This window comes from Perca fluviatilis, chromosome 7 (genome assembly GCF_010015445.1).
Source record: "Perca fluviatilis chromosome 7, GENO_Pfluv_1.0, whole genome shotgun sequence".
Classification (NCBI taxonomy): domain Eukaryota; kingdom Metazoa; phylum Chordata; class Actinopteri; order Perciformes; family Percidae; genus Perca; species Perca fluviatilis.
The window spans coordinates 20,686,600-20,701,936 of record NC_053118.1 but is presented as its reverse complement, the minus strand read 5'-3'; the positions used below and the strand labels follow the sequence as shown (position 1 = coordinate 20,701,936).

General features: G+C 38.4%; 1 protein-coding gene across 2 annotated transcripts in view; it reads left to right on the top strand.

The window, feature by feature from the left end:
- The window catches only part of dgat1b (diacylglycerol O-acyltransferase 1b), an 18,305-nt gene extending 4,849 nt beyond the window's left edge, over nt 1-13,456 (top strand). Inside the window, exons 5-18 of one of the 2 annotated variants that reach the window (XM_039806868.1) lie at nt 1,745-1,797; nt 2,338-2,443; nt 5,877-6,005; nt 6,751-6,819; nt 6,971-7,074; nt 7,455-7,493; nt 7,704-7,745; nt 7,865-7,909; nt 8,470-8,582; nt 8,928-8,993; nt 10,216-10,303; nt 10,466-10,528; nt 11,094-11,248; nt 13,428-13,456. In XM_039806868.1, the coding sequence (XP_039662802.1) occupies nt 1,745-1,797; nt 2,338-2,443; nt 5,877-6,005; nt 6,751-6,819; nt 6,971-7,074; nt 7,455-7,493; nt 7,704-7,745; nt 7,865-7,909; nt 8,470-8,582; nt 8,928-8,993; nt 10,216-10,303; nt 10,466-10,528; nt 11,094-11,243 (1,067 nt within the window). In that variant the 3' untranslated portion in view covers nt 11,244-11,248; nt 13,428-13,456. Of the gene's footprint in view, nt 1-1,744; nt 1,798-2,337; nt 2,444-5,876; nt 6,006-6,750; nt 6,820-6,970; nt 7,075-7,454; nt 7,494-7,703; nt 7,746-7,864; nt 7,910-8,469; nt 8,583-8,927; nt 8,994-10,215; nt 10,304-10,465; nt 10,529-11,093; nt 13,000-13,427 lie in introns of those variants that run through there. The other variant, XM_039806867.1, reaches the window with a different exon arrangement.
- The last annotated feature ends 1,881 nt before the right edge of the window (nt 13,457-15,337 follow it).

Sequence of the window (15,337 nt, the reverse complement as noted above, 5' to 3'; positions counted from 1 at the left end):
GAGGGAGGAAGAGATAGATGGAGTTAAGGTAAATGACGTTGGTTAAAAGACAGCTGAGGATGGGAGTGTGTTTACAGTAGCATCGACAGTAAAGCAGCTCATTCCCAGAGGGTATTCAGTACTTATAGAGTCACTGCAGCAACTTACACACCCACGCGCATGTACTCACGCACACACTCCGACACACTCCGACACAGAAATATCCCAACATAAAGTCAATAAGAAGTCTACAATTGGCCTACCAGCAAAATGGGTCAAATTTAGAAAGCCGGAATAGAAAGTTTTTAGGCAACTGTGCCTGTGAGTGACCAAAATAAAAAATAATACTTGACACTAGTGTAAGGTATCTCATTTTGTTGCAAGTCTGTTGCTGCCAAAATATCTCCCAAAAGCTGCTCTGTGGATACCTGATGAAAAGTTTACGTGTGTCTAACAGGTGCTAAATGGTGCTGTTTGTTCCAGTTTCATGCACTAGTGGGCTCAATAGTTGCTGTTTGACAAATATGCTCAACATAGGCCCCTTTCCAAAAGAGATCAAATAGAACATTAGCAGCAGTGTGCTATGCATTTCCTGAGGCCTCTGCTCTGCGTGATAAATCAGAATCCGAAAAGGATTTATTGCCAAGTAAGTAACACTTGCAAGGTATTTGCCTTGGTAGTTGGTGCATACATAAACCTATAGATGTTAAACATTTATATAAAATAAACAAGAAATACACACACACACACAGTCCAAAGAAATTTGGTATAATGTCAGACACAGCCCTTTTGAAGAACAACTTGTGGACCTTTTTTCAGTGGAGCAAATTTTGCTGAAATTAATAAAATTTTTGCAAATCACTATGTTTTATGATAAAGTCATTAGCATATTAAAAATACGAGTGGTCTCTGTGAGAGGAAATTACAGATAGTTGTTCTCCTGGCTGTATGTTATTTTGTAGAGGTGCCTTTAGGGGTAAGATAAAATGTGACATTTGCCTAAATACAGAATCTCATGTAACTATAATGAGCATTTTTTTCACAAAAACTTGGTGAAGTGATGTGTACTTTATCTTACTAACTTTAAATGGTGACTCTTGTCCCTTCATAGTACAAAATATACCATGAATTCAAAAACAAGCATGTGACTGCACCATTAAACAAAGTGATTTGGAATGGCAACGCTGATGGGTAGTTGCATTGATGACAGAATGATAAGAACCAGTAATAAAAATGTCTCACAGTTAACACATATGCCCCCTCGAGATTAGATTGATTGACATGCTAATGCACTGATTAGGGTCTTAAAATGGAACAATTGCTGCAATTATGTGCTATCAGTGTGGCTCAGCCTGGTTAGGGTAATGAGCAAATCTACATACCAGTGGTTTTGTTCATTCAGCAGTAAGTTACACTGTAGTTTAAACTGACACTGACACAAGATTTAAAAAAAAGGAAAACATCTACATACTATTCAGCCCAATTTGCTACACACAAAATCAGGCTTAGTGGCAACAATTAATGCATAATAACATGTGCATTAAATAAATTTAAAAAATGGGGCACTAGAAACTTACTTTGAGTCCAAACTTTATTTGGCTCCCAATAGTAGCATTTATTTATTCATTTTTATAAAATGAGGTTATTGTTCTCCTTTTTATTTCCTTTCCTAAAGATCTGAAAATGGCAACTTTGCGTGTGTAACAAAATTGAATCTAGATTGTTTTAGAGGAACTGACAAAAATCTCTCCTTGTGTTTTGACAGTTTCCAACATGTTCATTCTGGTGGCTCTCTACACAGAGAGGCAGCTGTCGAAGGTGAGTGGAGAAACTCTGCTTGCACTTAAACGTCAGAGCACTGTGGATTTTAACTGAACTGTTGAATAGCGAGCACTTTCACAACTCCCAGGAGGGATTCTTTTTTTTCTAAAACTGACTGGATAACTGAACCTCCCAATTGCATCTGCAAAAGTTAAATGGTAAAACAAGAAATAAGTTAGTCACCATCTGCATTTAGGGCATATTCAATTATGCTCTGTCTCTTTGGCATGAATATGGAACATCGTGAGCTTTTTAAAACTTTAATAGGCCACCATAACTCGAAATGTGGTTCTGTTTTATTCCAATGATCTGTTTAAAAGCAGAGCAAAGAAATACTTACAGTGTTCATGTTTAGGCACTGTATTGTTTTCATTGTCTTTAGAATAACCTCACCAACAAATGACTAAAGTTAAAAATCTGCTAACAAAATAAAGGCAGTTAATCAGGTGACGGTGGTTTAAAATAGGACAACGCCAACTTCTTTAAGATTTAATATAAAAAGTCCTTGTGTCCCTCTTTGCCTGTCTTTCTGCCCAGGGTTCATTCACTGAACTTGTGGGATTTCTGGTCCATTGCATTAACTTGGCAATCATGCTAACATTCCCTGCTGCAGTGGTCCTATTGGTCCCCTCCATGACCCCAGGTAAAATGTTTTTTGACTGTGATTAAAATACCATCTCTGCAGCCTTGCTACCTGCTGTTCATAACACAGTTGACTAAAATAGTAGCATCTATTATGCAGCCAAACCATTATCCATTCATCGGTAACAATGTTGCCATTTGTATAAAACAGAAAATAATGTAATTGTAATAAAGATGAAGAGGACATTCACATCCTTGCCCTTCAGAGAAACAGTCGACTAGTTTGATAGTGCAGTAAAAGACATCTCTTATACAGAGACATAATTGGAGTCGGTTAGTGGTAATGGACCAGTTGGTCATGACTGGATTATTTCCAGCTGGCTCAGAGGAGAGGAGAGGAGAGGAGAGGAGAGGAGAGGAGAGGAGAGGAGAGGAGAGGAGAGGACAAGACAAGACAAGACAAGACAAGACAAGACAAGAGAGGAGAAGATAGGAGAAGAGAGGAGAAGGGTGCAGAGGATAGGAAAAGAAAGTAGATGGTAGAAGAATGGATGAGGGGAGAGGAGAGATTCCAAAGTAGGTATGGTTTTCAGTACAGGATCATCCAAGGGTCACCTTCTTCTGTCTTCATCAGGCTGCCTGACAGAAACCATGGCCACCCTCCACAAACTACATAATTTACGCATGATAAATACTTTACACAACATGATACACCAGCACACTATATTCCTTGGAGTGATTAATTCAATTACTCATTAACATTATAGATTCAATTTTGAAGAAAGTTGCCTGATGTGCTTTGGTAAAAATGTATGTAATGATGTTGCTCTTTGTTTGGTAAGTCAGTGACTCAAGATAGAATTTAAAGGTCAAGAGAGAACTCAGTTGCAATCAACAGGTTATTTGACTGTCACTAAATATAATAATAATAATAATTTATTGTAGCAAATGTGTTTAAAAGTGCTAACTTTTGGTGTAATGGGTAGTTATCCAACTACTATTTTCCCCCCAGGCCGACTTGCTTGTATTAAGGTAAAAGTAAAATGTAAGACTTTTTTACCAGGGATACATATGAACTTAATGAACTTGAAAATGTAAAATATTTCACTGCCACTGACGTTTCTCACTTAACCTACAAATGTTCCGCAGTAGCAGTGTTTCACACCATTAACATAATATATTTAGGTCAGATTTTCTGGCAGTCTCAGTCCTCTTTTCTTCAAGCCTTAGTTGGGACACCTCTAACTTTACCTTGATCATTCATGAGACAGACAGATAGTAAGTTTTAGTGTACAATTAAACGATTGTTTTAGTCTCTCCTCTCTGCTCCTTTACTCTCTTCTGTTCTCTCACTGGGAGGTAAAGGAGTCAGTCCATCTGTCTGTTCTCCTCTCTGCGCTGCTGTTCACACAGGAAGGGCAATGACAGAGGGCAGGTGTGTGTGTGTGTGTGTGTGTGTGTGTGTGTGTGTGTGTGTGTGTGTGTGTGTGTGTGTGTGTGTGTGTGTGTGTGTGTGTGTGTGTGTGTGTGTGTGTGTGTGTGTGTGTGTGTGTGTGTGTGTGTGTGTGTGTGTGTGTGTGTGTGTGTGTGTGTGTGTGTGTGTGTGTGTGTGTGTGTGTTTGTGTGTATACTGAACACTGCTTATCCAACTGGTATTCAGCCAGATCAAAAAAAAAAAAAAACTTCATTTGGAATTGTATTGAATTTCTTTTGAGTAATACTGTAGTGATGAGGGGAAAATATTCTTTCTTTACTGTCATTATTTTGTTATTACCCCCACTTTTGATGTCCTTTTAATGTGTACAAGTATGTTGCAAAACTTAGCTGTGTTTATCTGGGTTTTATTCTATACACTTACAATATAGTCAGACAATCTGGAGCATCACATACAGTGAAGTCCTTCGTACTTGGTGTGTTCTAAAGTAGGCGTAAAACACACTGTAACACTGCTTATGCAACCAGTATTCAGCCATTGTACATTTAGCAGTGTACAATGTGAGGTATTAAACTGTTTTGTTGAACTTCATTCAAGTTTCTTTGTCATAAAACCTAAAACGTGCTGATGTTCCTGGCAATTGACAGAGAGCTACAAGTAACCAATGAGGGAAAATCTTGTGACAGACATAAGGACTCTAAAGGAAGACAAACACTTTGTCAGCTTTTTTGAATGCAGGTTTAATGACAAAAGTAAAAAAATCTAGTCAGGTGCTTCCGGTCAAACAAAATGTCAACACATCTCAGATCCAAACTTATATAATTATCCATATTGCACAGGCTTGAAAACAAGGTGTGTCAAATTGTGTCATGTCGAGTAGGCTACATACATACGGTTAGCTGATTGAGCTAAACCTGGCATGTCTAGTGGCAGAACAAGTTTAAACTGTTTACCCAGATCTAAACACTACCCAAAGGCACATCTTAGTATAGAAAATGAAGCATGTTGAGTTTACCTAGAGTCTGCTGACAGAGGAAAACAACAAAAATAGTACAGAGACTTTTGACATTTTACAGATTTTTAAAGTAAATGGTTGTGAGTTCACAGACAAATTCATGATTTTGTTGGGGGAATTGTCAGTGGGTAAAGATGGGCTCCTCTGGTATGTTTCTTCCACTTCCACCTCTAGTTGTTTCTATGATTTGTATCTACTGTAGCTGTGTTTGGAGCCAATCTAGTTGTCTAGAAGTGACAGAGCCAGATAGACAGATGGTAAATGGATAAGATCTGATGTGGTTTGATGCCAGGTGTGCCTCACCCTATTGGCACAACAGGCCGTTTTTATTTGTGTGTAAGTGCACAAGTGTGTATAGGTGTGTGGGTATATGCTTGTTGGTGTGTGTCTTCCTCTCTGTTCAGCATCATCCTTTGCTATCAAGCATATGGTGACCATTGATAAAGCCTTGGCAAACTGCTTTCTCTCGCTCTCTGTGTGTGTGTGTGTGTGTGTGTGTGTGTGTGTGTGTGTGTGTGTGTGTGTGTGTGTGTGTGTGTGTGTGTGTGTGTGTGTGTGTGTGTGTGTGTGTGTGTGTGTGTGTGTGTGTGTGTGTGTGTGTGTGTGTGTGTGTGTGTGAGATTGGGTTTTGTGAGTCAATATACAAAATTATGTTTTATTAATTAAGTTAATTTTAAAATCTTTCACACACACAACACACACACTGGTAAACAAGGCTATAGTGTATAATATTGTCCTTGGCATAGTTGGACTGCTCTCATACGTTGAGCTGAGATGATTTATTTTACTGGCCTTGTTTTGTTTATTTAACTCTTTAAATCCCCCCTCCTCTCTTTTTTTTCCCTCCTGGTTTCCACTCTCTCCTGGTCTCTCTACCCCCTCCTCCCTTCTTTCTCACTATTTTCTACCCTCTGTTGGCTTTTTCTCATCTCTGCTTCTCATCATCCCATACTTCTAGGCAGTATATCAGTAGGTTACATGTTCCCACATTACAACTTTATTCACATCACAGTGTTAACTATCATCTCTCTCTCTCTCTGTCAGTTGGCGGTGCGTTTGTTCTTGGTACTTACACCATCCTCTTCCTAAAGCTTTACTCCTATAAGGACGTCAACATGTGGTGCAGAGAGCAGAGCACTGTCAAGGCCAAGACACTGGCCAGGTCGCTGTCTTGTAAGTCACAAACACACTTGCACATACATATTTTAGAATAGTTTATTTGTCATTGCTTTACAGACAACGAAAAGCAGTTTAGCAGCTCCGCATTGACGGCATAACACATCATTAAAAACACAAACAGTCGTGCCAGGATTAAATAAATAAATAGCTTTAAGTTAAAAAGTTGCATAAGGGATAGATGAAAGTGCATACAGTGCTAACAGACAGACAAACCGGCAACATGCACAAACAGAACAGTCCCAGGTGTGATAGCAGTTCTTTTTCAGTGGCCATTTGGTGTTATGGATTTGACAGCTTTTGGATAGAAGCTGTTTTTTAACCTGTTTGATTTGGACTTGATGGACCCTGAATCTCCTACCATCTCCTATTTTAGTAAGAGAGGGTTTGCATACTACATTTAAAACCTATGTGAGAATGAATTATTTGCTCATTTTAAAGGTTTTACATTTCTTACCCAAAATGATCTCTCAGCCCCTTGCTCATGCTGTCACAGTGACGTCTAGTGGCAGATACTTGATACTGCAGCTCTTAGATAAAATGAAAATTGGACAGTTATTTACAGAAACCGTCACAGTCACTGTGTGCAAATCTTAATTATATAACAGAATCTGTTGTATGTCAACATCCACACTTGATTATCATTATATTATATTCTCTGTATTTGTATGTAATGACTCCCTTACATACTTTGCAACGCCATGATATTGTGCATGTGTTTGTGTAATAATTCTGCCCACAGGTCCCTCAGCACAACACTTAAATGGAGGCGACCGTAAGGTGTTTTACCCTGGCAACCTCACAATCAGAGGTATTCCAATACATCTTTATATCTAGTACATCTAGTGCATTTCGTGTTTGTATGAAACTTTGATAATGTCATGTGTCACTACCTCTTTTTCCTGTTTCATTATGTCACATGTTTTGACTAACTGTCACATTGACCTCCTCCCTGTCTCTAGACATATACTACTTTGTCTCTGCTCCAACTCTGTGCTACGAGCTCAACTTCCCTCGCTCTCCTAATATTCGCATAGGTTTCCTGCTGAGGCGACTGCTTGAGATGGTGAGTAACTATCTCAATTCAGCATCAGCCAGAAAACATCACCTTTGCTGGAGCTGTTTTTTTCAAGTCAAAAAGAGCCCCCTTTTCCCTGATTAGGAAGGATCTTAGTGCTTAGGAGTGGTTTGTGAATGCGTTCACAAACTGAGATTTGGGGACATGGTGACACCACAGTCCGACAGGGAAAGGGTCATGAGCTGTTAGACAATCAGACATAAACCATTTCTGTTCCAAGCAGTATAGGATAATTACTTTCCAGTGATGATGCAGAACAAAAAAAAAAAAGATTTAAAAGTTAAAAGCTTCACGGTTTGTTATCTGATGCGCTGCTCATATTCTCATGTCATGTCACACACTTCATTGATGTGTGTCTTTGTCCCCAGCTGTTCTTCACCCAGCTGTTAGTTGCTCTCACTCAACAGGTACTGGTGCTCTATTTTTCTGTCCATTCACATTTCATGTTTTTTAATGCCATGATAAAATAAAATAAGATTGTTTTGCCTTGATTGCCAGAACTATGAAAGTACTATGGAAAAAAATTACGCTACAAATGAAGCCAATATGCAGAATTCACAGTTTCTGGTGCATGTCTGAAAATGGCATAATTGTGCCGTTTACTTTCTTTCCATCAGTGGATGATTCCCATCATTCAAAGTTCCATGAAACCACTAGAGGTGAGGAAGACAGAATGAAGCTAACACTGCACAAAACAACATGGCGTTGCATTGTTTTCAAATGCAAAGTGCTGCTGTGCACCATTTGTTAATCTATGGGTCTCTCCTCTCCTCTGTAGGACATGGATCTGTCCAGGATGACTGAGAGACTTCTAAGATTAGCTGTGAGTAAAAAAAACATATATACATGTAGAATTTTTTACTAATGTTTTTGTCTTCATGCTTGCTGTGAGTTGATGACAAACCCATAGGATGAAATAGCATAACACATAGAGCATAACAAAGCCCAACAGTAGTGGGGATAATCACACTAAATAATAATAAGATATGTGATAATAATCTCATCTAAAGGCCATGATTTTCAGCCCTTTTGTTTAAAATATACCTCACATTCATTTCTAGTGGGAAATCATAGTAAAACTGTAACACTGCTCCATAGTCATTGTTAACAAATACATTATTAGAATCAAAATAAAACATTTACATTTCATTGGTATCTTTTCCAAATGTTATTGTTACACCAGGATCACAGCCACAGGGATAATATACTGCGCATTGCACATAGTCATATGTATGCTAGTGATTAACTCACTGTACATGAGAATATACCATGACTTTGATGAGAGTATGGGTACGAAACAAGTTTTGCATCTCCTCTTAAACGTCTCCCAGTCATATAATGTATTTTTAATTTGAGTCCTTCCATTTCTCTAACCCTACTCAGGTTCCTAATCACTTGCTGTGGCTGATGTTCTTCTACGTGTTCTTCCACTCGTCAATGAACTTCACAGCTGAGCTGCTGCGCTTTGGGGACAGAGAGTTCTACAAGGACTGGTGGTGTGTGTGTGTGTGTGTGTGTGTGTGTGTGTGTGTGTGTGTGTGTGTGTGTGTGTGTGTGTGTGTGTGTGTGTGTGTGTGTGTGTGTGTGTGTGTGTGTGTGTGTGTGTGTGTGTGTGTGTGTGTGTGTGTGTGTGTGTGTGTGTGTGTGTGTGTGTGTGTGTGTGTGTGTGTGTGTGTGTGTGTGTGTGTGTGTGTGTGTGTGTGTGTGTGTCATTTATTTCCTTAGAATTTTAGGCATAGAATTTAAGTTTTTCCTGTTCATCAATATTGATGAATTTATCTTAGATCCATTGTTTAAACCCTGTAATGCTTCAACACTCTATTTGCGGACTCTTCTTTCAGGAACTCTGAGACAGTGACATATTTCTGGCAGAACTGGAACATCCCTGTACACAAGTGGTGTCTACGGTGAGTTATTCGCACACTAACACACTGAGTGGAAGCAATGAAATTTATAGAACTGAACACAGGGGAGAGCAGCGGGTTTGATGCAGGGAGACAGACTCAACAAGGCACACTGATGTATTTGGGAAATTGATTCATCTGGCTGCGAGTAAGTGCTAGTAATAAATATGGGGCCTGCAGCCACTTCCACATGCACTAACACAACAGCAGGAGCAAATACGATATTAAGCCAGACAAAGCAAATGAAATGCTATTTAAAGGGTTTAAAGCCTATTTACTTTGAATTCCTGTCAGAGAGGGAGAACTACAGCAGATAATACAGTCGTACGCATAAGTTTATGAACCCATGCTAAAGTTGACTAAAAAGAGGAATAAAAAAATCATCTTTTGGAAATTGATCTTAATGCCTTAATTAAAAAAATTAGGAAAAAATCTAACCTTTAAGGACACACATTTCCTTTGTGAATGTATAATTTATCATAAATAAATAAATATTCTTCCTTAAAATACAGGGGGCATAAGTAAGTACACCCCTATGTTAAATTCCCATAGAGGCAGGCAGATTTTTTGTTTTAAAGGCCAGTTATTTCATGGATCCAGGATACTATGCATCCTGATAAAGTTCCCTTGGCCTTTGGAATTAAAATAGCCCCACATCATCAAATACCCTTCACCATACCTAGAGATTGGCATGGTTTTATTTCATTTAGCCTAATAGCTGGTTTGATTTGCATTGAGAGATTATTTTATGGAAAGTACCCCATGCCAATCTCTAGGTAAGGGTATGTGATGATGTGGGGCTATTTTAAAATTAAAATGTGTGTGTATACTTATTCCCCCTGTGTTTTAAGGAAGAACATTTATTTATCTACGATACATTATTCATTCACAAAGAAAATTGGTGTCCTTAAAGGTTGGATTTTTCCTAATTCTTTTTTATTAAGGCATTAAGATCAATTTCCATAAGATGATTTTTTTTTTATTCCTCTTTTTAGTCAACTTTAGCATGGGTTCGTAAACCTATGAGCACCACTGTAGATATAAGATATTTCAACATACAGTATCACACAATAGGAATAGGAAAACAGATAGTAAACGTCTGACAAAACAAATAAGTAAAATCTTTGTCAGTGTATTTGACGTTCTAATTTACAGGATACGTCCATCCACACCTTCATCTGTCCATCCATCCATTTTAACATCTGTTCTTTTATCTGTCTTGCAGCCACTTTTACAGGCCGCTGCTTAGGAGAGGATTTAGTAAAATGGTCAGCCAATCAGCTGTCTTCTTCTTGTCGGCTTTCTTCCATGAGGTAAGAGCTGAGACCAAGACCACTTTCTCTGCTTATGTTAACACTTTAGATAGACTACACTGCACCGTAGGTCTTCACTGTCCTCAGGTCAGATTATGTTTTATAGAGAACCACATTTATTTGATGTAATAATTTTGGTTTCTCCATCTGTTTCTGTGTCAGTACTTGGTCAGTGTTCCTCTCAGGATGTTCAGACTTTGGGCCTTCATGGGCATGATGGCACAGGTAAGACCCGACACATATCACTGATGACAAACGTAAAGCTGTTTGCACAAACCTTTACTGTACTGGTATTTACAAAATAAAATTTTCCATTTAAAACTGTATAATGCATAATAATAATAGTGATATAGGTATGCATTTTTTGCTAAAAAAATCCTTCTTAATGTTTGAAAAAGGTTAAAGAAAATGAGTGTAGGTAGGTCTGGCATTTAGGAAAAGGTTTGTGTAGCACAATCGCACTAAAATTCAAAATAGTGGATGTTCCTTTTAATTCCTCTGGGACATTTTAAACGGTGTTCTCAGTGTTTGGCCTTGGCTTCAGTATCATTAACTGAGTTAATTACCTCATTAGCATGACAGGGCATATTTGATGTATAATGGGCAATAAAGTAGGACAATAGGCAATTTAAGGGCCTCTTTGCTGACTTTGTTTGTTATTAGATTTAGTTTGTTATTCATTAGAGTGTGCTGAGTCATAAAACTGAACAGAACCCAGAAGAAAATGCAGTCATTAAAAACCCAGTCACCTACTATGTTTATTTATTTTCAAATTTTATTTACTCATCAGCTTCCGTTAGCCTGGTTTGTTGGTCGCTTCCTGCGCGGTAACTACAGCAACGCTGCAGTGTGGATGTCACTTATCATTGGTCAGCCATTCGCCATCCTGATGTACGTCCACGACTACTATGTACTGCATTACAGACAGGAGGCTACCTGATGTGTATACACACACACACACACACACACACACACACACACACACACACACACACACACACACACACACACACATATATCTACCCTCTTTCTCTGACTTTGTCTCACTCTTTCTATCTGTCACAAATACAAAAGCACTACGTGAATCCAGTGCAGAAAACCGAAATCATACTTTACATGTCAGGATGAACTGATCACATCCCGATCATAGCATGTTTACATTAGACACCTTGGCCGTTGTATCTTCCTGCAATGTAATGTTTTTGTAAAAAAAAATTTCTTCAAGCTAGGAAAAGTAAGAATAGCTAACAGGGAAAATATTTAAAGTTGAAAATGTAGAAAAACGTTAAATCTTGAAACACTACTGTAACCTAGGAAGGAAGGCTTCGCTTCCGTTTCAAGTGATTTCGTCATGCAGCATTTCACTCAGGTGATTTTTCGTTTGGGCCCGTTTGGGTACTGTGTGTGGTACTGCAGAAAACCTTTGTTTTACCAGAGATGTTTGCTCCTCTTCTGCTGTGTGCATGGGCAGTATAATGACTGTGGCTGAATTGTATCTATTGTCCAGTTGACAACATGATTCAAGTGCCTTTGTAAAAGTTGTGATGGAGATTTATGTTGCACTGTGTTTCTTTTTTGTAAGCCAAAGGGCCTTTAATTTGTCTGGTTTGACTATGAAATCGAACATCACTAGGACAAATGAATGTATGCTGGTAGGATTTTATTAATGTAGGATTTTTTATTTTTTATAATTGTTTTTTATTTTTTTTACCTAGAGTGACATTACAATAACACAGGTCATTTCCAATCACGGCAACATTGTTTGTGTATTGATTTTTGTTTTAGATCAGAACAAACACGTACTATGCAAAATCACTGAATTAGTTTGTTTTTGTCATGCTCAAATAAGGTCTTGTTTTTAAGTGTGATTTTTGTGCCATTTTTTTTTTTATCAGACTTGATTTTTGTTCATGTGAGTAAATTTCTGTACATTCATTATACAGTAGCTGACAAATGAATGCAAACATTTATCCAATCACAGATAATGGACATACTGTATATGCAAGTAACAATGGTTTTTATGTGACTGCTATAGAAGGGTACAAATCTTACCTGGAAATAAAGTTCAATTCAACATATTTGTTTTGTGGTCTAGCAAACTGTAACCGTTCCAGTTGATACTGACTGAACTGATCAGGTCCAAGGCCTCAATAGTAATCTTGTCACTGTGTGGCAAAGTGACGTGAAAGTCACATGAATTCTGATTTGACTGTTCAGACTGAGGTTGCAGTGCAGAAAATCTGAGCTGTATCTGATTTAGGATCACATATGAATTGAAAAGATCAGAATTCATGTGATTTGTGCTGTTTACACTGTTTAAAAAAAAAAACATATCTGAGTCAAAGCAAGTGAATGATTTGGACCACTTTTTGTCTGAAGTGTAAACATAGCCAAAATATGTCTAGTTTTTATCCACAGGCTTGTAGTTCTGCATTCTAAACCATGCAATGAATTGGAACTAACTATAGAGAAATGTTGCAAGCCCAGTCCAGGCTGCTAACCTTTTTTTTTTCTTTGTGATCTTTTATTCTGCTCTATATAAATTTTTTTATTTTGTATTATTTTACTTACTGCATTTGATTAGCTGGTTTCTAAAACACTTGTTTAATCTTAATCTTTATGCCATTACTGTAACTATAACTACTGTTATTAAATACAAGAACCTCTTGCTGGAGGCTCTGAATGAAACCACGATACCTTCAGGCAGTGATTCAGCGCTACAAATCTTTACTGATGTTTTTTATTTTGTTTGCCGCTTAACCGGTTTGACACCAGATCACCAGATCACCAGATCTTGACTCTTCTCACTGCTCCATTAAAAATGGTGGACTGTATGTCCCTTGTGCTCCAGTCAAACCAACAAAGCCACTCCCATCCTGAAACAATGTTTGAATACACTTTTTCTTTCATAAAATACCTCACTTCACCCTCATCCCAAATCATGACTCATATTTAATCTCCTTTTCACCCGTATTTATTTTACCAGCATTTTTCCTGGAATCACATTAATACTGTCAGTTTTGATGTGTACATTTACAGTACCAGAGTCACTTTTAAGTCTCGTTCTCTCGCAATTTAAATGGCTTACATGTAATAAGTTATAACAATGCTAGACAATGCTACAGTGTGTGTGTGTGTGTGTGTGTGTGTGTGTGTGTGTGTGTGTGTGTGTGTGTGTGTGTGTGTGTGTGTGTGTGTGTGTGTGTGTGTGTGTGTGTGTGTGTGTGTGTGTAGATTTGTCATCCAGAAATGTAAAGACAGGACTGTGAACCTGTATTCTGTCAACTTGACAGTGAATTAAACAGCAAGTCTGAGGCATATCACAAAGTTTCTGTAGGCGTGTGTACGTGCTCTTCTGTGGTGTGACATTTGGTTAAACAATCGTCAGTGGGGATTATAGTGTAGATGTGACAGGAGACATGGCTTTGCAGGATACAGGATACAATGTAGAGAATCAGCTCACACTAAAAACATGCTACCTTGTTTTCTCCATCAGTCTAATTTGTTTTTTATTCTAAGAATTACGATTAATTAATTCCAAAAAAGGACAATGTTTCAGCAAAGGGTGCAAAGCAAGTCTGGGACATGTGCTCATGTAAGGACTCACTGGAAACAAGCACACAACCGTTTATTGTCAAGGTTTAGGAAATTCTGACCACCTGTGCGATAGTGAGGTGAAAGATTTAATGGCCAAATCCCTAGACAGCATCAAACTGTAAAAATCATCAAAGTCATTTTCCTCAGGGGTCATTAAAGTCTCACTCTGTTGAACATAAAGTGGTGGGTGGTGGACAAGCAATTGTCTGCTTGCATCTCAACAAGAGGGATATGTGCAATTATTTGTACTAGCAATCAATTCCTCACATCTGTCCTTGTAACTGCCACCAGTGCCAAAAAGTAAGCTTTCGCTTCAGGACAGAGGTAATCCTCTATTCATCCCCCTCTCATTCCTGACAAATAAACCATGAGAGAGAGAGAGGACAGGGGGGAGTAAAAAGTACAGAAACCTCGTCATCTCTCGTTTATCATCAATATTCAGACGGTTCCTGACATAAACAGTGCTTTCCAGTTCCCCTGGTTGGACTGAGTCACACGTGTATGCACCTCCCTCTCCACCTGCACACACAAACCTATGCCATATAATGATCCATCTGTCATTCCAACACCTATACATCCATACAGACATACTGTCCTCACTGCGTCTTTGTCCATCTTTGCTTTTTCTTTCACACCTCCCCTTCTCTCTCTCTCTCTCTCTCTCTGTTTTCCTTTCTGTCCCCATCCTGCACTTTTCTCTTTGTGCTCGTCTCCAGTAACAGGTTGATCCATGGCTCTTCTCCTGACATCCGTTATTCCGGATCTTTCCGAGGAACGCTGACAAGCTGTGAGATATGATGATCCTCTAGACAGGAAACCAGGAGACACACACCTGTCTCATTCTGCTAGATGGATGGAGCGTGGGTCCATGCCGGGACACGTTATAAAGAGACAGACTGAGCCTTACATTTAAATGCAACTTTTGGACATTTGTGTCTTTAGAATTATATAGTTAGGTGATACACAAAACAATTATACAATATGTCCTAAATAGCAGTTGAAAAGAGACACACCTGAGTTTTACCCTGATGTTTTTTGGGTTAATTAGCACATTCACTATACAGTAATTTATTCCTCGTATTTGACAAAGAACCACACAATACAAACATTTTGTGGCATAAATGGCGCAATCCGCTTTCTGTTTTACTTCTGTCAAATCGTCTATCTCCTAAGACAACATCCACAATGCAAATTACCTGAACCTCAACACAGCATTTACCTTTATTTTTAAAATCCTGATCTTCTATTCAGTCTCAATCTCTGATTTCCCCTGATACAGTACAGTCAGGGAAGGTTTAACCATCTTGAGAGAAGTGATTACCCCCATTAAGGTGATATTGTCTGTCTCTGTTTTTTTCATGATTAGTAAAAACAAGTGTCAGGATGAAAAGAACATCAAATCAACTTGTGAAGCCTGATTTGTTTTGTAGTTCGAGC